The sequence below is a fragment of the Calypte anna genome, chromosome 15 (genome assembly GCF_003957555.1).
Source record: "Calypte anna isolate BGI_N300 chromosome 15, bCalAnn1_v1.p, whole genome shotgun sequence".
In the NCBI taxonomy this organism is placed as follows: domain Eukaryota; kingdom Metazoa; phylum Chordata; class Aves; order Apodiformes; family Trochilidae; genus Calypte; species Calypte anna.
Window position 1 is genome coordinate 8,455,759 of NC_044261.1, and position 25,394 is coordinate 8,481,152.

The 25,394-nt window shown below is 38.8% G+C and overlaps 1 protein-coding gene across 1 annotated transcript in view; it reads right to left on the reverse strand.

Annotated features, from left to right (window-relative positions):
- The window catches only part of ADGRD1 (adhesion G protein-coupled receptor D1), a 125,361-nt gene that overhangs the window by 20,638 nt on the left and 79,329 nt on the right, over positions 1-25,394 (reverse strand). Inside the window, exons 16-21 of the mRNA XM_030460696.1 lie at positions 24,075-24,178; positions 21,422-21,533; positions 17,878-18,031; positions 11,366-11,432; positions 10,332-10,398; positions 3,982-4,073 (exon numbers count right to left, since the gene is read on the reverse strand). Of these exons, the coding sequence (XP_030316556.1) occupies positions 3,982-4,073; positions 10,332-10,398; positions 11,366-11,432; positions 17,878-18,031; positions 21,422-21,533; positions 24,075-24,178 (596 nt within the window). The remainder of the gene's footprint in view (positions 1-3,981; positions 4,074-10,331; positions 10,399-11,365; positions 11,433-17,877; positions 18,032-21,421; positions 21,534-24,074; positions 24,179-25,394) is intronic.

Genomic DNA, 25,394 nt, shown 5'->3' on the forward strand with positions numbered 1-25,394 from the left:
TCCTCTATCTTATTTGGGGTATGCTATTATTATTTATTTTAAATAAACAAACAAAAAGACATGTGCACACCAGTGTCTCTGAAACCAGAATAAAATGTTCAGTAAGATGCTCAGATCTCCACTGTTAAAAGCAACCTCTGAACCTGAAGGGGGCAATCAGCCCATAATTGCAATGCACTTCATTCTGGGCAAAATGTGAATGGGGAAGATGAATAATCAATTACTTTTGTGATGAAAATGGAATTTTTTTCATAGCTTCCTATCCTATTTTGGCCTTTACACATAAAGTTTGATGGATGCTGCCTTCAGAGCTGAGCACTGGCTCATTCTGCTTCATATTCTATACTTGCATCTGAGTCAGCATTTGAGAGGACCTGTTGCCATATGGAAAATCAGGAACAATTACTCTAAATAATTACATCACTTTATTGCTGTCTGTTGCCAAGAGAAACAAGGCCTGTTGTTAATGTTCACTTGCGTTGCCAAGTAACTTAATCTTCAGGGAAACTAAAATATGCTCTAGTACCAGCACTTCTCTAACAATAAATATCCTTTCCTACTGACATCACCATGGCTCATAACTGCTTCTTTGTTTCCTAAGGTAGTATCTGGGCAGCTGATGGCCTCAGAGGGAGGAGTTATCACACCTGGCTTGAGACCCACACAGAGATGGTGTCTGACTATGAGCTGGGCAGAACCCCTGGGGAGAAATCAGAATTTTTAAGGAGAGATGAACACTTTACAGATGAGATAACTGCATGGTAGAAGCTCCCATTTAGCCATTTATCAGGAATCCAGGTGGAGGTGGTGCCCACTTTACTGAGCCCCACTCTTAGGGGAGATGAATCCTAGGCAGGTGCTCTCCCAGCCAGGCTGCCAGCAGAAATGGAAGTCAGTCCTTGTCAACACAATTCAACTTTTCCTTTGGCAGTAAAGCCTGGTAAAAGGAGAATCTGATGATAAGCTTGGTCTGTAAAACCTGCAGGCTGGGATTTTCAGACCACAAGGAATCTTTATGTTTGAACTCAACTCCAGCTGTGAGGTTGAGGCCTCTTATTCAGGTGCTTAAAGGCAGATTTAAACATTGGCCCTTGCTATCAAGGAAAGGGGTTTGCATTTACAATTGCACAAATCAAGGTGCCTGCACTGGCACCTCCCTCACTTCTCTGCCACAGACTCTTTCCTTGCTCTCCAGCCAGCCTTGCTGTGCTTTTCAGTTCATTATCGCTTATAAACTTCTAAACCTTGCTGCTTAAGTGCTGTCACCCAAATAGCTGCAGACAGCAACTTACTGTTTCTCATTGTGCTTTCCACTTAAATTTCATTCCATCAGAGACAGCACTGAAATCCCTCTTTTTTTTTACCTCCAAGCTGACTGGATTGAGCAGTCTTCCCCTCCATGGCTCCTTGCACTGCAGTTCTCATTTTCCAACTTTGGTTTTCTGAAGCCATGAATACAGCCCTAAAAAACCTACTTCTGCTTTACATACCTCACTGAAGTAAACAGCTCCATCATGGTGACAAAATGCTTTTTGTTTCACCAAAATCACCTTGTACCCTTTTAGTTCAGATCTGATCAGGGCTTGATAAATTCTTTCTAACATGTGGCAGTTTCTCCCATAGCTAATATCAAATGCACTGCACTTGTCAGATTTAGTTAAGGCTCATACTACACTAAGCATTTTGCAAGTCTTCTGTGATTCCTCCCTAAGCCAACTGAACTTGATTTGGAAACTACCTTGTAGTCCTTGCTGACAGCAACCTGACAGAAACTACAGAGCTTACTGTGGTTTTCTGATTCCTGTGCTGTCACTGACTCCTTTTGCTGTTATCCACTCTCACCTGTTAACAGCCTCTAATCAACATCTAAGATCCTTTAGTGATTGGAGGAAAGGGTTTTTCACTATGAAAAACATCTCCCTGCAACCCTCAGAACTGAAACCTCTATAAGGAATACTGATGACAAGACAATGAAATCCACTGTTGCTAAGGCCTAATATCTCTCTTTTCAACAGGCCAACAGACCTCTTATTTTTTCCATTACATCCTCTGTACCTGAAACTCTAACTGACCATAAGCCTCACCATTTTGTTGAACCAGGGTATAAATACTCTCTAATATCCAATTTGGATAACCACTTAAGTCCTTCTCATTTAAAATTTCTTCTGAGGACCCATTTCTGTAATGATATGTACAGAAGAGGAGCTATTCTGGGTAATCTGTTTACTCTCAATTATAGTTTTTTTTAAATTAATTTAGTTCTCTGAGGAAAGCTCTTCTATAAAAGCATATTGCTGCTTAACCAATAATTTAATGATTGTATGCTTCCAGATGTATCTTCCTGATGATTATAATTTTTTTCCACCACCATCACTTTTGTAAAGTCAAATCCTAAAACTGCAGATTAAAAATCAGTTGGCAAAAGGAGCATCTCATATCTAAGATGTCTGGAGAAGTCATCGTTTCAGTACAGAAGTTCACTACTCCAAAACTACAGCTGATAATATTTGAACTAAGATCATATAACTCCTGATTTAATGGGTTAAATCTTACTCCTTGACCAACCATTCATAAATTGCTTTATGAAAGTGTTTTAAAAATTTTTTATGAGTTTACATATACACACAGAGTTTTATTTTTAAAATTTATATACATACTAACATGGAGGGCACAGTGTATATTGAATCAATCTTTGTAATACAAGTAAGGAAATATCTAAGTACATTGAACAATTTGTGTAGCTCCTATTCATGGAAGTTCTTTGTCTTAATAATTCTAATAGTTTACATAAATTGCCATTGACAATATACAGTTATTTGCTTCCTAAGGTTTTATACTTTCTATTTCTGAAGGTCACAGGAACAGAGTCAAACCTGGAACAATCATTTAGATTCCAGTCTTTTCATTTCACTACAACGTGATTATCTTATAGATTTTTGTACAGACTTACCTACTGGCTTTCTTTTCCTGTTGAATAAGTATGCAATTATAATCTAAACTCAGCTAGGTAACTGTCATCAATATTTAAAACTTAATGGCTTTTCAAAAATTACATAAGTAATCCAAGCATAAAAATTATTCTTTACAGCACCATTTCAGGTCAGTGGAGCCAAAGCCTTATCATACAATAGACTGTGATGCAGAAACATTAAACAAAAACCACCATGATACTTTTCTTCTACCTAAGTTACATATTCTCTGTTATATACAGTGGCCTTTTTATTACTGGATTAAAGCACCAAAAAATGAATCCTTAGGAGGATACAAAATGTAATATTCAGCATCTTACTTTAAACTGTCTTCTCAGCTACCCATATGTAATCTTACAGGTTTTAGAAATCAGATTTTTTCCTTGTCCCTTCATATAAAGCAATGTGTCTACCTTACACTTCCTCTCAGTATTTAAAAGCTGATACAGACTCAGAGAGGCCACCTTCCTAAGAAGCTCAAAGCACCTTCATGTAAAGAAGCAGTTGAAGTTAAGCACATTTAAATCCAGAATAAGTCTGTATGCTTTGCAGTATCAAGAGAATTTTAAAAGAATCATATGCCTAAATATTATGTTAAACTGGGGATAGAAACACAGTTTATCCTCTGAAGGAGCAGAATAGTTGCACTAACCCAGTAAAGATTAGTCATGGTCTGTGAGATTTATATTTGAGTAGAGGAAGAGGAAAATCTCCATTAATAAAAGGGACACTAATGAATCAGCAAATGCAGGAGACTGTAAAAAATCTTTAGGAAGAAAAACACTTTAGATCATTCTGAACCACAAGGTGCATTCTGTGCAGCACCCATAAAATGCAGGTTACTGGCAGCATGTAAGAGAATGACATGTTACCTTTAACATTATTGGGTTTTTTACAAAAGAGGAACAGTATCAGTGTTGTGGGAGAAGCCCATGATCCATGTCTCGATGATGTGTGTGTGCTAGTGTGATTATTAACTTCTTATAATATAATTTGAATGAGAAAAACTTACTTGAAGGCATTGGCATCTCTGTGGACCTTATAGTTGTCTGCACTGATTCTTGAGATAACTCTTGTGACAGCAATGAGAATACCAATATTGACCTGAAGAAGAAAGAACAAGACTTGTCAGGAAAGTGAGCAGTGACCACGTCAGAGGTGCAGATTGCCCTAGGAGCATGTTGTACAAATAAAATAGAAAATAGAACTTCATGTGTTGTATTTATTTGACAAAATATGTTTCTAGGTTTGGACTGGTAAAACTTGACCTTTGCCAGTTCTTTTTTCCTCTCCTCATAGTGGGAATTTCTTGCTTGTGCTTTCCTTCCTTCAGGAATAGTCCATGCCTGTTTAGGACAAATCTGGTTGGATACATTGCTTCACAGCTAAAGAAGTGCTAAGGATTCCTACTGTGCAAATAAATACCCTAATAATTTACTAACAGATGAAAATTAGACAAATCTTCAGTGAACAGGGACACATGTCTGCATGATCTTTGGTTTTGCTCTTACATATGCGGACATTTCAGAATGCAGCTTTCTAACTAGACTTCAGTGTAAAATTCCTATCTGCTTGCAATTTAAGTACAAGATTATTTTAAAACAGCAGTGAGGAAAATATGTTAAGTTTGAACTCTGCTCTTTGAAAGCCCTGCTCCTTTCCATGTCAGGCCCAGCAGAAACATTGATAAATGAAATGAAAAGGAGGGAATCTTGAAAAGACTAAGATGAAAAATACCTAACAAAAGAGAGCTGGCTCTGGAGTCACATGCGAAGAAATAAGGAAATCTTTATCACTTAAAGGAAATGTGGCAAAGACAGTCGTGCTGTGAGTTTGAAGAAAAAAAGAAAAAAGAGAGAGAGAAAGAGAGAATGGAAAGGTGAAAGAAACAACTTATTTCCTCCTTCCTGTCCAAAGTTACACATCAGCTACAAAGCTGGTATTTAGCATCACTTTCAGAACAAGGGTACAACAAAACTATCCTGAAATAGAGCACAAAAAGAGAAGACTGCAAAACAGTGATGTTGGTCAATTAAAAATCAGTAATCATATTCTAACAAACTCTTCTAACTCTGAGGATGAAAGGGTAGTTTCTGATTTTTTCACAGCATTTTAAAAAATATAAATACTTAAAAATGTATACTGAGATACTCCCCCAAAAATCCAGTAATTAAAAAATGCAAGGAAAAAAAGTAAAGCTGTAAGTGAAGTAAAAAACAGAACATTAAAACCAAAATTAAATCTCATTCTTCAGATTCTGAATTTCTGACATCTTACAAAAGTCAGTAAAAGTTATGAATGAGAAGCACCAACAAATGAATCCTTGGAATCTTGCAAACTCTCACTCAAACTGGATGTGAACCCTAAGATCTGGTTATGAAAACAGCACAGACAAGATAGTCTCAAAGGAAACAAATTAGATGGTTTTAAAAAAGGCCTTGAGCTTATCCTCTTGTGCAGTCAGTGTGACTGTATCCTTTCCAGGATGCATTAGTAACATGAAGGAAACACTGATCTCACTGATGATAAAAACCAAGGTACTCATAGTAGCAGTTCCAAACCATTACTCTCAAGTGCCAAAATGCTATATATACATTTTCTTAACGACTTGAAAATTTTTGTTTAGGTAATTTAAAAAATCAGAGTAATCTCATACAGCCTAAGTAAACAGATCAGCTACAATTGTCTTCCTTTGGCAATTGTTCAGTAAGTAAAGCATGGAACACTCCTTATATAATCTACATCAGAATGTTTAAAGTAGAAGACTACAAATTTAGATAACTCTATTGTATATAGTTACCATTTTTTTACTTTTCTGAAAACCCAGATTACCTAACAGTTGCAGTTATTATGCCTTAAAATTACACAGGAACTTAGAAGAGTTTTCCCTTAATGTACTGGCCAGTACTTCCAATAAAATAGAGCTAATAACATTAGTGCTTGTTTCTTAACTGATGGTTCTCCTCTCAAGGCAGCTTGTCCAGCCCCAGGCACCCACAAGTCTGCAAAGTCAGTGGGAGCTGCCAGTTCCCATTACTGCAGGCGTGAGCCAAAACCCACCAGAGCCCCTGGAAAGATCCCAAAGGCATCAGGGAGCTCTGGCTCACTCTAGAGACAACTTCAGCTGACTAAAAATTGTCAGAGCAAGAAGAGAGTTAAATGAGTAAAAATGACCCCTTTCAATATCTTTTCTCAAAAAATTGACAGACCAGATTCAGTGAGACAAATTCATTTCCTCAGTTGGTTTGGGGTTTTTTTTGCTGTTTTTTTTCTTCAGGGGTTTCACCCAGGTTTGTTCCAAGTCTCACGAGATTTTTGTTTCTACTTCAGCACAGTGCAGGAATCCCACGTGTAAAACCCTCTGATGTGGTGTGCTGCCTTCTCTGGCCAAGAAGAGGCTTGGCAGCACAGAGCGACTAAAAATAATACTAAAAAAAAGGATAAAACAGATTGCCTTAATTAAATCCATTGACCAGCTTCCCTCCAAAACCACAAGCTATTTTAGGCTCCAGTTTCGGGCAGTGGTACAGGGAGCTATAACTGACTCTTCCAAGCTGAGTTTTAGGATCCTTTCTCATGTTGTGAGTTCACTTGATCATCATTAATTTGCCTTCATTAGGAGCACACCAGTGCTGCAGGTTGTTGCAGCTGCAGCCCTTTCCTAAGTTGCAACAGAAATCTGTTCCCTTAGTCAAAAAAATAGTTGCCTGCTTTTGTGTTGGTTAAGTAAGAAATTTAATTTTAAAATAATGGAGGAATTTAATTTTAAAATAGTAAAAGTGCTCATAACTGAGTGCTAATAAGAAAAAAAGAGAAGCTTGGAAGCTGTGGTCTGTTCAATTGTGCTCTAGTCTACCCCAGCACTTACGTATTTGATTTCTATGATTCTGAGAAATCCTACTGTTTGGGGGCCTGTAAGCACTACAGGGCCAGTTCTGTCACGTTTTTCCATAATGGATGATGTCTACTATGGGACAGAATTTTCCACTTTTCAATCAGTGGGCCTATCTGCAGAGTCAGAGACATATAAAAATGATCCTAATTCTGCACTGTTACATAAAGATCTGAACGAATACCATGACCCAACAGAACTAAATTATACATGATCAGCAGGTATAATATGGAGAGAATATTTTTAATGTAGATAATATTCATAAGCAGGTACCAGCTGGATGTAGTGAGGGAAATCTCAGCAATCTCCAAGTTCCATGGAGTCCCAGCTGAAGACACTGGTTACAAAGCTGATGTCCTCACAGCACAGAACTCCTGGCAATATGCTAATGGAAATCATTTAGCTGCAGAATAATGCTGTTTATCAAAAAGACTTGTAAAAAAAACCACACAGAAAATAACTACTCATAGGGAAAACAATAGATGGGACTTACTGCTACAGCCCAATCTCTCCTCTGTGTTGGATCATTCACTGTCTGCAGCCCTCCCACTGCTCTGTGTACACAGATGCTTTCTGCAGAATTTCCTTAATTCTGCCATATCTATGGAAACACACCAAGGCAGCAGATGGATGATAACAAACAAAGCCTTCTTCCAGAAGTTTTAACGTCTTGTTCCAGAAATTCAGGTGCTTTGTCAAGTGTTGGTGTTTTGACTTTTTTTTCTTAAAAGACACATCCCAGGCTCACTTTGACTGAGATGAGTTTTGTTTTCAAATTAATTGCAAAAATGTTACAAAGCTGTCTTAGGAGGATGCTATAGAGGCTTGAGTGTCGTGGTTTGGAGGGTGGAGAAGAGTGATCTTTAAACCTTAGGATGCAGGTGGAAGCCAAAAGAGCTGCCCATAGAAGGAAATATTTCTTCCATCATATTTCTTGACTCATACCCAAGAAATATTCCCATACTGTGGGTATGGGAATCCATATAAGGCTGGGAGGTTCTGTGAATTACTCCCTAGAAGAATATCTGTGAGTATTTTTCCCTGTCATACTCACAGATATCATTCTCTTTTCAGGCTCTATATTGCCTGTGAGGCTGTGGCAAGAAAAAAGCAGACTGCATCTGCCTATACTATCTAGGGAGTGGGAGCTGAAAAGAACAGTCCCCCTGTTTTCTTCATAGCATAATCCTTTTTTCTTGGCAGAGAGAAACTATGGATGGAAGTAGTCAAATACTGCTTTTTGAGATGTATTTTCAGAGCTAAACTCTAGTTCATGCAAATAGTGACTAATTTGTAATTTAAAGAGCACAGGCACACGTGCACACACAAAACAGCATTTAGCCTTGTTATTTCCCTACAGGCACTAACATATTTTTTCAGCTAGCATACTCAGTGCCCAGAGAGAATAATTTGTCAGCTAGCTTGCTGCTATTTTGGGCAGAGTCAGGTTTAGACAATTTAACAAATTGCTCTACGTGGATCTACCTTGTGAGCTCATTTTTTTTCTTTCTCAAAATATTTGTCTCCTCACCAGAATATAACTTGAGCTCCCCAAATATTTTACATCAGAAGTGGGAGCCAGACAGTCAAGCCTGGACTTTGGTTGGCAAGCAGCTACGCATGCAAATTGCTGAAGGTTGTGCTCACTCAGGTGAATAAATACTTCACTGTCTGCTGTGGTTTGATTAACAGCATCTTTGGACTGGAGCTGGGAAAGATCTGATTTTAATGGTTGGATCTTAATTCCTCCTGTGCTGCTGAACAGCCAAAAAGCAAGTGCGAATGTGAGACGACGACCTTTGCATATTAGATTATTTTAATTGCCCATTAATCATAAATATCTACACGTATTAGAATACAAGCTCATGTAGAGAAAGTCCAAGGAATGGGTCAACAATAAATTTTTTGGAACAAAGCTCAGAGCTGTTTAGCAAGCTCTAAACAAGTGGTCAACATTTCTTATTTTCATGGATACGCTTTCACTTGGGTAAAAGAAATTCTGCCCTAGTTGCACAGACTTTCCAGTGTTGTCATTAATAGTCTGATTAAAATGCTAACATGAGGCAATTACTGCCACATCAATATAGCAGCTATTTTCATCATTTTCTACATGTTTATGTAGCCTAATCATTCAGAGGCTCTATCTTGGGTGGAAGACACAGGACTAGGCTGGGCCAGCCTGCCTGTAAGAGGGGCTGATTTCACTGTCTCCCAGGCAAATGTTAGGATGTTCACTCAGCTGCAGTGTAAAATTCCCTGTGATGGAAAAGTTCAGCCAAGGAGTCACCTTCAGCTTGCCAAATAGTTACAGAGAGATGCAGTGGTACATAACAGCTCTATATGTACAGCTCTCCTTTCCTTCCCTCATGGGCAGGGTTTGTGAGGTTTTTTCTCTGTGATAAAATCTTGGGAAGTTTCCTTGTGCTTTCCATGGAAACCCCAGCTTTTTTAGGGAAGTACAAGGTACAGACAGTGCCTCCTTTTGATGCTCCTCTATGCAGGCAGTCTGGATCTTATTTACCTGACCTGAGGCAGACTCTGGTCTAGATTTAGGCTCATGTATTTAACATCAAAGGCTTCATCAAAGACAGTCTGATTTCACTAATCACTCAGTCTATTCAGTGTTCATCCTGTCACTCTAACCTTGTAACCTGCAGCAAAAATCATAGATAATCTGATCAATTAAAGCATTGGAAACAGTGCTGAAGAGGAGTAATCTCCCACTTAATCCCTGCAAACAACTCTAGCTCCTTAAGTGAGCACAGTGATTAAGCTACAACTCACAGGAATTTAGTGTCTGGACATAATTAACTTGCTACAGAACATTCATGTATCAGCATCAGAGCCATAAACCTGCACCCTGCCCTGGAAAGATGATGTTTATTACAGCTGGCAGAGGTGGCTGTGGCCACCCCAGCACACTCATCTTACCAGCCCTGCCTGGATCAGCCAAACTGCAATACCCAACCTGATGGAATCCCAAAATCCCCTCCCAGAGGCAGAGCACAAATTCCTTATGGCTATAAGAAGGCAGATGCAGCTTGTTACCTTCCCCAGAACTCCCCCAGCAGCTCATGCTGTTGCTTTAACCCACCCCTGCTGACTGCTTGCAAACTCTACCCAAACTCTGCTCACAGGCACTCAGCTTTAGTGGGAAAAGTGAGCTCTCTTCAAACAAATACTTCAAATACCAGTGGGTTGGAGTCAGCCTTGAAGATTTTAATGGTGTAAATCAAACACAAACCACAGTTTGTTCTTTTGGGGCATCTTTCTAAGAATTATTAAAACTCCCAAGGTTACTGAGTTCTGTGCAGTTATTAATGGTTCCAGCAGAGCTGTCTCTGGAGAGAGCTTTCTCAGTATTTTGGGCTGTTCAATAATTTCCATGGGCACATCAGACTTGCAGCTTGCTCTGCTGTGGCTGACATGGATGTGCAACAAAATCCAGCAGCAGTTGTGAGTTTACCTACCAGAATTACAAACAACGCTGGTGCCACAAAAGCCCAGATTGCTCCATTCTCTAGTGAAAGCCAGCAGCTGCAGAGGAAAATCAAAATTATTTTAGATTAAACACACGGTCATTTAATTAGTAATGTTCTTAATTAAAAGAAGATGCTAAAGGAGAGCGTAAAAAGACTGCTGAAATTTGAAAGCAAAAGGCACAATAGAGCATTAATAAGAAGCTCTGTTTCCCTTTGTGCTCAGGGAATCTAAGGCAGGATCTCATTTTGATTTGTATCTTGCAGAGTCAGTGACAGCTACCTGTCCCTGCATGCCTTCAAATAGCACTAGGGGTGGAAAGATGGGAGGAAAGGAAAAGTTTTATTTATTGTTGTTCCTGTATCCTGTATCACAGGCACTCATTTCAGTGCTGTGAGTCCTGCCATCATAGCAGGAGACAAATTGAAGCCTTCCCTGCCTTCCTTGGCTAGGGGTGAGGAAGAGGCTGGGAAACAGACTATCAGCTTCACAGGTCTTTCCTGCTGCAGTGATGATACAAGCTGGTCCACTGTACCCAAAAAATAACTCTTGCTTGAAATCCCTTGCTTACATTATAGTAGGACTGAATCCTATGGTGTTTTCTCAGATAAATTTGTTTTTTCCAAAACACAAAGGAGTTTTCAAAATTTTTAACAATAAACATTGTAGATGTTTATTCTTCAAAAGATTAGATGTCTTTAACCAAAGATTATCCTTATCTTGCTAAAAATGGTTCATCCTGCACTTTACTCTGTGCAAGGGATAAGCAGGGAGCTCCCTGCAGTTCTTCTGCTTCTGCAGCAAAAGCAAAAACCTGGCAAAACATCTCAGGAGTTTCTTGTGCATCATCTCAGCAGTGAAAAGCAAACCTGAGGCTTCTAGGTGTAGGAACAGATCTATAACAACTACAAATCCTCAGCAGGATCTTGCAGAACCAGGGCTCTGCTAACAGATATATGATTGTTTCTCCCCATCAGATTTTTCATCCTTATTGCACCTGGAATGAAGACATTTTGATACTCACTTGCCACTTTCTCCATAGCTCTCTAGAGATGATGATGTAGAAATTACACAAATCACCAGTGGGCAGCCTGCAAAAAGGCAGAATTTGTGGCAATATTAGTAACAAAAGGAAGTCTTCCAGTAAGCCCGGCCAGTTCAGCTAAATTTCACATGGGCAACAGAATGGCTCAGGGTAATTTTAGAATTAAGTCTAACTCAACATCCTATTGCAGCTGTGTAATACAACATGTTTTAATCAATTAATGTCAGACAAACAAAATTACTTTTCAATAAAGCACTAGTTTAACAATTAAACTGAATTAGTGCTAATTTCACCGAGAGCCAAAGCCCTTTTTCAGCCTCATTTTCGTTTATGTAATTCCTGTCTCTAGTTATTCAAGCAGGATATCCTGCAGGGCAATAGCAGCCTTAGTTTAATCCCCTTCCCCCAACTGCACCTTGTGCAAAAATCCAAAAGAATCCAGAAAACAAAAGTTGAGTTTTTCACAGGGGTGCCTGATAGCAGGGGAGAGAACAGAAATGGCACCATTTGGGTATCTAGAGCATCAGCAAGAGATAATTAGGGAAAGGCAGAAGCACATTCAGATCCCCACTCAGATGCCCAAACAAGACTCATCTGAACATAAATATATAATAGCTCTACAAGATTTCTGTGCTTAAAGTAGACTTTGTTTCCAGATGGGTTCTGACAGTCCCAATGTGCTACATCCTGGGAGGTGGAGGAGTGCTTTGCAGGAGTTAGGCAAAGGCTGACAATTATGGTCCTGCTGTTTTGGGGACCTGCATGTCCCCAACCCCAGCACTGGGATACCCTGGTGTGCCACTGCAGCTCATCTTTCCAGGCCAGGAGCAGGAGAGGAAGCAAAGCTTTTTCTTGCAACAGTTCTGAATATGGTAAAACTGCATCCCACTAATATCAAATGATTGCCTATTAATTCCTGTATGACTTAATCAAATGTTAGGGTTTGGATTTTTATCATCTTACAGAATTTAATAATCAGGTCCCAGACAGAGTATTATACATGATAGCTTAAAGTTTCAATTTTCTTTTACATTCTTCAGGTTTTCTGCATGAGGCTTTACAAAATCCTCTGACAAGCAATTTCTGCTTAATCTTACCAATAAAATTGTACCCATAAAATTCCATAAAATTTTCCTGTAATGAAAGAACTGTAAGTTTTGGAATAAGTATTTTCATTCTGTAATAATTGTGGCTAGAAGCACCTTATATTTATAAATATGAAAGATGTTCAGTAGTTAAGAAGCAGCCATCTACAGGCATTGTTTAGGTCTTAGACTTTGAAATCCAGACTGCAGATTGAACTTGAATCCTTCTCTCCCATTCTTGTCCAAACCAACAGTAAGTCCTCAGCAGTAATATTTTTGTTAGACCTAAGCAAAGGCAAGATTTTGGTTTACTCTCACATTTATCTATTTAAGAAAGGAAATTCCTAGACACATTTGAACAAAATCAAGAACAATTATTCTCAGCAGGTATAACAGAGTAGGCATTATTGATTGGCACTGTTTGTCTTCTGATGCATTCCCACAGCATGGACTTTGACACAGAAGCAAAAACACCTGTGTGCAACTAACTCCCCTTCATACTGCTCATCTGCCTTCTTTTTCCAAGTCAAATGCTGGATATTTGAAGGATTTAGCATGGCTCTTTATGAATGTTAAATGGCAGTGAAGGAGCACATTAAATACAGAATTCCTTTGTTAGCTAATAAAACTTAGGCAGATGAAACAAGGAGCAGTCATCTGCATAAAAAGAGCTGTTCAGTCAGAGAATAAAATGGTCTGCAGCCTATAGTGCAATGTTTGCCTTTTCTTTGCATTAACAAGATATTAAATGGTAGATGGCAATGCAGGCAAAATCAAGGTTTTGTTACAGTGAAACTGGAGCATTTTTCCTTTAAGAAGCAAACATCCAGTGAGTTCCATAAAGGATGAAAAAACATATTTAGCCTAAGGGGACTGTAAGATTTTATCTAGACTGAAGAATTCATATGGATTATATATTATACACATGAAATTAAGTGTGCTGTTTTATCAGCAATGACACAAGAGCTGTGAAGCCCAGTCTACACCCAGAACAGGTAAGGTTGTTGTGTTTTCACTGGTTATCAGCTATGAAAGAATTATGGATATGTTTTTTTACTGCATTTGAATGTTTTCTCAGATAGAAGAGGTTACAAATACACTCACCAACCCCACACCAAATTGCCAAATTTATGATGCAGTAGCCCATGATTTCCAGAATGCAGTATCAGATGAAAACATTCTTGCACACCTTTCTGGCAGCTGATCTATGGCACTGGTGTCATCTGTGTCTCTGCAGTCCTACAGCAATACAGCATCTTATTCCAGTGGAGTAAATCATTCCACACAGAGCCCAGTGCTGCTGCAGCTCCAGTTCTCTGGGTCCCCAAGCCAGCTGATTTAAAGCTGCCTCCTAAGCTCAGCACCAACCCAGAGCCAGCAGAGCAAGCAGAAGCTCTTAATAGCTGGCACGGGAAGCCTGATAACAATAGAAACTCTGTGGCAGACAATACAAAGCAATTTTAGCATATTAATTATAAAAGGCTAACTGTGTCATTCACCAAGATGAAGCATTAGACATAAAGGAAAATGTATTTTCTTCCAATACTCAAAAAATCTACTTTGTGAGATAGGGAGTATATTCCCCCATTTGTTTTGTAGCAGTTAATTTGCTGTGATTTCTTTCTCTCCTGCTGTGCTCCATAGTTATCTATGCAGAAGCCTGGGACTCTGTGAAGCAATAGCAAATAAAGAAATTTAGGGCTTTTGACAGCTCAGAACAAAATCTTCATTCTAAGGTAGTCTCTAAAGAACTGAAAATGACATAGGAAAATGTTAGGGCCAAAACACCACAGCAAAATCTCCAATACCACAAACTCTGACATCAGGACCCAGCAAAAGGGTGGGTGGGGAAAGCTTTGCCACAATAATCTGTGTGTGTTGTGCTGAATCACCGAGGCAACAAAATATTTTATTTTTTTTTCTAATCAGTCTCAAGGTAGTTTAAAGGTAGGATATTACCACCTTCCTCAAATAGCTCTTCTTCTGAATCCCTGGGAACTGTAGACTTTGAAGTAATTTTAGCACCCCTGGGACTAAAGATAATCACAGGAACTTCAATCAACTCTGCACATTTGGTATTCTGTTTCTCTGATTACTGCTGAATTAATTTGATACGAGTAACATCTCTCAGAAACCTCAATAGGTCTTAGGTGGTCAGTGATAATCAGTAGGGACTTCATTGCTCATCCCCTCCTCATTGTCTCAAGTTTCAATTTGTTGTTACTGTAGACTTTGTAAACTTGTCCACAGGTACCTGGTCCAGTTTTGCTGCTTAAAGAAGAATGATGGGTCCAGGTTTTTAAATTCAGGACTGGGGTTTGTCTTTATTCCAGGAACGATGACTTTGCAAAAGTCAAATGCATTTGCACTTCAATTAAAACAAAGACATAAAAAATCTGTTCCCACTGACACGAGATGAGAGATCCTTTTCTTCAATGTCTTTCAACCATCTTTGGTCAGCATAATGATTAGTTAAGCCAAAGTATTTAAAAAATGGCCATTTTTATTAGGTACTGGGAAAAGTCTCTCTATGGTGCAACAATGTTTTCCTTCCTTTTGACAGTTGCACATAGAACTTCTCTCTGTTATACTTTCATCAAATTCACAAAGGAATAACCCAAACTCTGCTCTGCAGAACATGAGCCTATGCTGCTGCTGAAGGCAGGACTGACATTTGATCTCTGATTAAACATGCAAACAAAAGAGAAAGTTGGGAACTGAGAAACCCAGGTGTTCTTTTGAGCATGTAAGCAGTGACTGCAATGTGGATTTGCTCTCTAAAAGCATCATTATTCAGCAACATCTTTTACCAAATGAACGAGAGTAGTTACATCCCAGACAGTGAGTTGTGATGCTGTTGATTTAATGAAGGTTGCCCTGATACTTATCAAAAGATAAATAATTTGGAATGCAATTTCCTAGTTAAATTACTTCAGGGATGTTTAAACACACTTGCAGCAAAGAGGTGATGTCAGATGTGATTAAGGAAATTCAAAGTTTCATTCAAATGTAAATACTTTGAACTATAGAGGAAAAATAAAGCAATACAAACTACTTTCTCAGCAACATGGTAGATACACTGGATATCAGAAAACATTTTTTCTCTAAGTCATTGTGGGAATAATAATTGGAAAATGCTTTCCAAAATTAAAATGCCTGTAAAAACAAAAAGTGCTTTTGAAATGTTTACACAAAGAAAATGTATTAATGTTAAATGAATGATGTCTTTCACTACTTGACTCCAAAAGTACCTTTCCTACATTTAGGAAAAAGAGCCTGCCACTGGGTTTCTTACACAATCCTTGCCAAGAAGAGCATTTCTAGAATATAAAAACATTTCTGATGCAGAAACATCTTCTGCTTGTGCCTCCTGTACTTTCCTATGTACATCTATTTTGCTGACAAATACATACTGTTTGGCCCAAGGGATTATTGTCCAAATCATTACTGAATATAACACTTAAAAGACTTTTAGTAAGCACATTTAACATCCCATTGGTTTATGTACCAATAGACTATGGAGTCATTGTGCTAATTACTACTAATTGAGGTGACAGCAATCCTCTTGCACTAAATGAGGCAAAATATAACATTCATTACGAGTCATATTGTAGTCAGATGCCATGTTTATACTTTAGTCTTTTAAACCCCTTTGTAGATCACTGCCATTTTAAAAGCAGGCAATCCCCACAAAAATGCCAGGAAAAAAAGGGCAAAAGTGCATTGAGTCCCATATAAATCATTAATGTGTTAACATTTTCATAAGGTAATTAATTATTTATTGTCAATTGAGTTAATCAAAACATCTGGTGTAAGAAAATACCCCAGTGAATTACCTGCCAGTTCTTATTATTTTATTATGTGACTTTTTACACAATCTTTTTGAAGGGGAACTAGTTCTCAAGGTCTTATGAGAACATTTTATTTGGTTTAATCCACTTGGATTTGTATTCCATGACCTCTGGATTAAATAAATTCACAAGAAATCTCTCTAGGATCAGCAGGTTTCTCTCCATTTAGCACTGAATCTAGAAGAATCTACAAATCTCCAAAGTCCTCAAGCCTCAGCCAGCCCAGGTTCTCTTACTTTCATGTAACACTTTTCCTGAAAATATTTTACACAACACTACTGAAAACTAAGCAAAACAGCTGAGTTTTTTTAGCAGCTGAAAGCTTCAAGATGCCTTCTGTTGGCATGTAAGCTGGCCACTTATTAAGAGGGGAAAAAACCCCCACAAACAACCTATCTAAAAGCTACCAGGATAAGGACACTTGTATGTGATACTCTTGAACATGTCACAAGGACACTACAAGAGCAATGATAAAAACCTCTTAAGTAACTGAACTGCAGTTTGTCCCCTCAGTCTAACAGATAATGTTTTTACCAGAGGACTGTATCAAATGGCCCTTAGACAGAATGATAAGAAAGATTTTTAAATGAAAGAAGAATGATGTACAGCATTAAAAGGCCATATTAAAAATAAAAGGGATAACTACTCAGCTTTTGAAACATATATGTACAAATGAAAGATCCTCAAGACCTGCAGGGTGCCAGTAGGTATCAAATATTCCAATTATAATTCAGTAGGTCTGTATTATTGGTACAATTGGATTCCTTTCAGCTTTCAGAGGAACTTGTAGGGGTGAAGATAATGCATATCTTAACATATTTTGAAACTATTTGCAGTTACCTAGATATTCCTTCTCAAACTTTTTACAAGTCTCCTTCCAACTCAATGTATGCTGTTTTCTTCTAAATGCAAAGGTTTGTCAGGCATCATGGGTTTACTTCCAGGACACTGTAAGCAAACTACCTTACATCTGCTGGGAAGAGTCTGGAACAATATACTCAGTTCTGAGACCTTAATATGCACACAAATTATACTTCCATTACTGCATTTGAACAGCTGTGAGTTGTTATCTGTGAGATTCCTGTGACATAAGACTTGTTTTTTCTTAATAATAATGAGGTTCTGTACAGGGTTTTTCATCTAAAGATTTCAAGGCAAAAAACACCAGCTAATGAATTCTTGTCATATTCCTGAGCTACTGCACCAGTTTTTATGTAGGGATTGCAGAATAATAAGCCACTGCTGTGAGTTAGAACCAAAATAAGAAGTTACCATTGCAGTGCAACCCCCTCCCACACTCCTGTTACTGATTTGGTAATTAAGGATCTGATCTGGCCTAATGAAGCCATGGCATTCACTGCAGCAGAATTAGGTTTAGGGACTGTGTATTTGAAAGTCTGATTACAGTCAGAAAAAATATCTATTTTCTTATCCAACAGAACTACTCTCAGTAAAGGCAAGTTATGATCATAAGATGACAATTTTAGATATGCTTCTGAATATAATCTTATCCTACAGTGAGGACACTTAAAGAGAGCAGCTACCAAATGCTTACCCCATCCAATTCCATAATAATACAAGTGCTTGCTCTCTTCTGACCCAAAGACTTTGATCACCATGCTGTAAAGATGGAATCCTTCCACAAGCATCCATGTGAAAGCACTCAGGAAGAAAAAATGAAGGAGAATGGCCAAGATCTTGCAAGGTACCTAAATTAAGAATAAAAATTAATACATTACTTTGTGATGTAATTTTATTGGTTTTCTAATTTTATTTTTAATTTCTGTATACATTTACATGCTAAATGCTAAACCACTGGAGTAAAACAGTCTTAAAAACAAGGCATTAGAGAATTTAATTTTTGACACATAACTTCAGAGTAACAAACCCCCTTACCTTTTAGCAGTCTCCTATCAGCCTATCTTATGCACAGAAAAACTTCATCTTTTCTTCTTCCCCACTCTTCAGATATTCACACAGCAGATTCTCCTTTCCCTACTAATTGCTTTTTGAGGATGTCTCGTCACAAGTGGTTTTGCTCATCATGCAGTAACTGAACAGATGTGACTGCCAATAATCTTACCACAAGATAAGCTTGTTTGGTTTCCTTTCAGTTAAGGCACATTTTAAACATCCTCTTGGAACGAGTCCCAGATATATCTCAGTTTTGCATCTTGTGGCATACTGATGATGGTCATTCTGCTCTGTAGTTGTAACATCCCTTCTGTGACACAGAATTTCAGAGGAGTTGCTTGTGTGCACTCCATGCAAATGGGAAGACTTTTTAGGATTTTTTTCCTTCAAGGTTTTCCTTCCTCACCTGGAGAAGTCACAGTGAGGCATGCAGGCAGGTGGAGTCTGAGTACCAAGGAATCATTACCAGTAGAACCAATTTGCTGCCACAGTGGTCTTGAGATATTAATCATTTAGTTCTCTTTGTTGCATTAACTTAGCTGCCCTATGCTGGCATTTTGTTCTTTTCCTTGATGGTTTGGAATTTTGAACACTAATGAAAATTAAAATGTTGGGACTTGACAGTATTAAAGCTTTTCAGTACCTTCTCACTGGTACTTAGCTCGTTCTGTGCTGGTGCAAGGACACTCTAATGCAAATCCACTGTGACTACACATATTAAAAAGCAATAACTCTGGGTTTAATTCATGTAAATGAGGACTCTAAGTATTTTAGTATTTTGCAATGTTTGGTGACATATAACTGAAGCAGATTTACTTATTGACAAAAACTGTAAAAACCGTTCCCTTTCATTTTATCATAAGGTTGTGAAATTCATTTTAATGCCTTTTGATTTCTACCAGATTAGTCCACAAAAATATAAATGCAACATAAAACTGACATACAAGATAGTTCTGTCAAATGGATACTTTCCAATTTTTGAGTAGCCAAAGTGAATCACAAAACAGCAGAAAAATAAAATGTGCTGAAGTAACAGGAAAACGGTGTGGATATAATTTTGTGTAATACCAAGTTGCAGTTGGAAAGCTGAGACTTTACATAATAAAAAGCAGGCTTCCCCTCCTGTGTCATTTGATGCACACTACTTTTAGGAGATTACCTGTAAGAAGACAGATCTCATTACAGTTACTGCTACAGCTGACTACTTGTGAGGCTGTGGAAATAGAAAAATCAATCAAGCCAGGAGCAAGGCCTCCCATGTTTTAGGTGTGAGACACTGCAGTGGACTCTCCAAAAGGCCTCAGAAAATAAGGCATTTGTTTGCTGAGAACAGTCTTTAAACAGGTAAGTAAATTTGCATACATTTTCTAAAGTCACCTTATAATAGTGTTGTCAATTTAAGTGGCAATTTTACCACATTATACAGAAGTATCTGAACACATCCTTCTCTGAAATCTATATGCTGCCTTGATGTACATTTTTGAATTTCTGCAGACATATATATAAAACAAAAGTATCAAACTCCATCTCTCTATTTGGAAGGGTTTTAAGCAATGCCATGCAGTAGTACTGAGTAGGAAAGAGCTCAATACACTGGTGTACAACTACAAATAGTAGACAAATTAAATTTCCCAGTTGTGCTGGAAAAACACAGCGCTGCCTATCTGAATGTTAAGCAGCAAAAGAGTATGAACTTGGTTTTACAAAGTGCTTTTAGTTCCTCAGGTAATATAATAGCCAATGTACAACCAGACATTACTATTATTCATAAACTTAACAGGAGTTTAGGGGATCCCAGCTGAGCTGAATATAAATTTAAGTAGCTGTTGTACTGCTGAAATGAAGAGTGTGAAAACCTCATACTTCTTGTACTGAGAATGAAAAGAATGTAAGATTAATAGATCCTGTTCACTGCTTGTCAAAAGTAATATGGAGCAATATCCAGTCACCAAGGTAGCCAAGCTCTGACCATTGCAAAACCAGAGCACACTGGATGATTAATTTAAAATCAAGGTTACTTCTGCTTTTGCAGGTGGGACTTTCTATCAACAGAACTTGTACTACTGTACATAACATTTTTTTAAAGACAATTTTTTTTTTTTTGTGGAAACAAATTAGGTTTACTGGAATTAAATACTGTTACCTTGGCATATTTGTCTTAATCTAACCCAGCTGTTTTAGCTGCCAGTTTTAATGGTTTAGATCCTGCTACTCTGCATAAAGCATTGCCACCTGTAATAGCAGAACCAAAAAATCAATCTGTAATTTCAAGTTCCAATCTATGTGATCAGGCAGAACAAACTTGTTCATGAATGGAGCTCAAGTACCATGTAAGCAACAGGAAGATGCCTGCCATTTAAGTGGTTGCATTAGATGCCCAGAGAATGACACATATTTTCCAGTACTGAGGATCTTGGATTAAGCTCTTATACAGCAATCTTAGAGGTAATGCCTTCTGCCAATGCAGGCTAATTAATCACTAGTTGCTATACCTTTCTCATTGATTATTACTTTAAAATAATCTAAAATTTCAGAGTAGAGATAATGATGAATGTATCTGCTGTTCAGAAAAAGTGTCTTCTACCACACCTTCTGTTATGCTCACCAAGAAAGCAGAAGAAATGGTCAGAGCTCCATGAGGAAGCTCATCACATTCCAGCAGGAATAAGGTGACCGTACCATAGCACGGAACAGACTAAAAAACCCACCCACCTCAAAAATAAAAGGGAAAGAACCCCACAAACAAAAAAAACCCCAAACCAGTCCAAAACCCTAACAGAAATACAAACACCTTACCTAAATACAAAATTTATGCCATTTTCTCCAGTTCAAAATTACTACAGTGTTCCATACAGAGAAGGGTGAGAGAAATCATCAGCCATGCCAGGCAGAAGTCAGCTGTGGCCTTTGCTCACACAGCTGAAATGTTCCCCATTGCTATGGGTGTTTTTCTATTTCATAGGTGTGTAGCTCTTTGGCTTTGGCAGCCATCCCAGCACAGCTGGGTACCATGATAACACCACTTGGATGCACAGAAGCTTTACCCAGTGTTGCAGGGTGTTATTTTTGGCTGAGGCGTGTTAAAAATAGATCTTACATGCAAGAAGCTTTTTTGCACGTGGTATGTGGCATTCATTTCTTGGAGGGGTCTCACAAAGAACCCAATCACTCTTCCTAGCACTTACTGTTCCAGGGCTGAAGTGAAAGCTGGTGAGAAGCAGGATCTGAGCCACCAGGACAGCAAAGGAGAGATTGGCATGGATGTGATAGCGCTGGTTGCGGATGGTGCTGGCAGACCTGGCAGGAGACAGAAAGAAAAATGAATGAAACTGTTCTGAGAAGCACAAATGTATTTGATTTATCAGCAAGCATCTTGGTTGGCTTTTGGTCACACATTCTGATGTGTCACTTGTCTTTTGAGCAATCCTCTGCCAGGATGGAGTGGTACCTAAGTGGTTTCTTGCATATTCTGGTTCTGTCCTGAGGGCAGCAGAAAGGCTGATTTGCTGACTGGCTCCACTAATGAACTGGGATACAACAGAAACAATGGGCTTGATCCTGACCACAAGAACTGTGGCTACTTACAGGGGTGGGCAGTGCCCATCTTGACAGAAATCTGACCTTGATTACAACATCATTTGAACCTCTCACTTCTGGCTTTGCAAAGAACAGCTGGAAATCTGACAAGAACATGCTGCGTTCCTGGGAGCCTCCTGACCTCGGGTTTCTGTTCTCTCCAGAAATCAGAAGCAGAAACAAACAAAAACACTAATGTGAAGATCTCAGGGTTTTCTCATGATTTTATTCTTCTCTATTTAAAAAAAGAACAGCACTTGTGGTAACAGGTTTTCTGTTTCAGTCCACACTGCCTGCCAGCCCCTCCAACAGTTTTAATCATTCCAGGGGCCTGAGCAGTTTGTCCGTGTGACCAGCAAGGCTTCCTCCACACAACAGCACCCACTTCCATTTTTTTGTTGTAGCACAGTGGCTTCTGATGGCTCTTACAACCACTGGTGACATGTTACAGGTGTCCCCTGCAGCAGGGTGACAAAGAGTGGACAATGCTGACCAGGGTTTGCTGCCAGCCCTGCTCTTCCAGCACTGCTGCAGCCAATCCTCCATTAGAAAGGAATGAAGAGGGAGACAAGAAGTATTGTTGTGCTAAAAGTAATTCTAAGAGACATCTTGTGCTGCCTGGTGCCAACAACCTTCTAATAAGGAGCTTCATGTAGCTGCAGACTGGAAGGTGGTTGCCCAGCAGGCAATCAGACTGCCCTCCTGGGAAGCAGCTCTGGAGTAGCAAAGAACTTGCCAGATTCCTCTCCACTTACCTCATGGTCATCTAACACTAAATTGCAAAATTTCACTTCAGCTGTTTAACGAGGCCCTGCTCTCCTGTGAAAACTTAATTAAATTATTTTTTAATTGGCAGTTTGAATGATCCTGGATGTATCATTCAGGGGTGCTTAACCCTGTAACAGTCAGATGGATTCAAGCTCTCCTTCCAAGTCTTCTCTTTGCCTCCAGTTTCTTGAGTTTTCAGGCTCACAGCAGCAATACCAACTCCTTTTCTTCCCTTTTTCTTTCTAAACACTGTAACATCCAGTTTCACTCCCAGAAAAAAATGAAGATTATTCCTCTTAGCCTAAGCATGCCAACAGTGCAATGCCAGATAGGCAGATGTTGGATTTATTTAGAGTGTATTTTGCCATGCGTTACACAGTCCAAGTATGACCAACACAGATCTTGAGACTTGGAAATAATATGGGGTTTGGAACAAACAAAGGTTGCAGTCAGTTTGGTAGGTTTCAGCAAGTTCTTTTTCCTAGAAACTGGCCTCTTAACAGGACGTCCAACAGACATGCTTAGGCACAGAAATCAAAAATTGAACCCATGAGTGGGAAAAACGTGGTTCAGTGTGCAAAAGGTGACAAGAATACAATTCCTTGCTATGCTCCCAATCTGCTGCACAACTTCAGACAAGTTATTTTACCCTTTGTCAGGCTTTCTATTTTTTTATTTAGACAGAAACCTCTATGGAATAATTTTCAGAAATGTCTATATCAAGCTTAGTTTGAGGAGTCTCAAACTCAGTTGTCACTACTGGAATATAAACAAATATTCAGACCCCAAGGGCCTCATGGCAGAAACCTCCCCAGTGCAGAGAGCCCTGAAAGGCTCTGTGGCATTACAGGCAGGATGCTATAGATTTAAACATAAATCATGGAGTGAATTTCACGCTGCCTATAGCAACACACTGAAAACTGCCCTCACAGAGAACAGCAGGGTACTTGGAAACAAATGGGGGTGACACGATGCAGTTGTGCCCAAGTTGTAAGAGACAGAAGTGAGAGGACTGATGTTGACTGAGCCTTCCTTTCTGGGCACACCTGCTGGGCTTTCTAAAGACACAGTCAGACAGACACTACAGCTGGCAGCAGAAAGAAGTAGTGATCATCCACTCCAAGCAATCCCAACACAGCTCAAGGGGAAGAAGAGGGGGTGATCCTGCAATCCCTGCTGAATACTTGCTTCAGCTTCAGAGCAAGTCCTCCTACAGCCTCCTTGCAAGATTCCTGAACTACAGCAAAATATGCAGATTTATTTTTTAAGTCTGAAAAACCAACATAGGATGGGAATAGTTTGTTACAAAGACCACCCCACTGCAGAAAACTAAGGTAATTTAAGAATAACCAACCAACTGTTGTGAATACATATGCAAAATGTAATTAAGGAAGGTTATAGAATTAATAGCCTCTGTTTCTGCAAGGATCCTGCAGGTGACCTGGAATGCACTGCCTGGCTTTCTGCAGCAGGTATCAAGTTAAAAGTACTCACGACAACACAGCAAATGTGACCAGAGTGATCGTCAGGCAGAAGATGGACAGGGAGCAGCCAATGTAAGTGATGGAGGAGAGGGCCACCTGGTGTTCTCTCGTTAGCTGTGCACAAAGAAAAAAAATGAAACAAAAAAACCTGTTAATTGATTTATTACACTACAGAACCACATAACGTTTCCTCCTCCATCTGCCCATATATAAGCTGATGTTCACAAGATTTTGCTGCTGTTTCTAAAATGGGAAATGAAGATCCAACTGCAAACTCAGTCACACAACAAGGATATCCACAGACCCGTGGCATTTTTGGCTCCCTCTTTTATTTCCTAAGTTGGTATTTCTTCAGGACAAGTTTGCTTCTCTGGTGCTGTGATAGCCTGAGACTGGAGCAGTTTATTGGGCTGCACAGCCACTGCCAGCAACGGGATCTTTCACAGCTCACAGAGCTTCACTGATGCTCTCACACTGCAATAATTTCCAGCATTGTGCAAATACCAGGAATGCTTCACAGTGAGAGCTGACAAACCAAGACAACCCCTAAATCACCAGCCATTTATAGCCCACTTCTTTTGTTTAATGGATTGTGTTTTCAGTGCTTGCTGAAGGACCTGGACTGGCACCTACAGAATGGATAAACCACACAGAGGACCCAGCACGAGCCATCAGAGAGGAAACCTCTCATCTCAGCCTCTGGTTTTACACTTTTTTTGAAGTAATTCAATTTTCATGAACACTAAATCTGTAAGTCCATAGTGCTCACTAAAGGGATCCGTGTTAAAACCTGGAGAGATTCAGTGGAGGAGGGACTGTGTGTGTTTTGACCATTCCTCCTAAATTTATCAGAGGCTGTGCTTTAATTTTCCATGCAAGTTCTCATAAAAGAATGACAAAAAAGCCACACCCAACAATGGGAGCCAGGCAGGATTAATATATAATAAGTAGACCAGAGCTAGGGAGGAAAAAGTTTTCTCATGTCAGAGGAATTTTCAAACATTTTTCCTGACATGAATTTGGACAGAGTTGACATTTTCATAAACTGAACATTAAAAAAAAATAATAATAATTAAAAAAATCAATCAAATGTGTTAATTTTTTATGTTTGAAGTATTATGTCTTAATCTCTATTCACATTACATTAAATACCTAGTATACATTCACATACATTAAATTAATACATTCACTATACACTAAATACCTAGTTAAATTGCATTAAAATACTTACTTATTCTGAAAATACTTAAAGGAACAATGCATTTTCCAATATTTTTAACATTAACTCTAATAAAAAATAAAATCCTTTCTCAGAGTTAGGGGCCTTCTA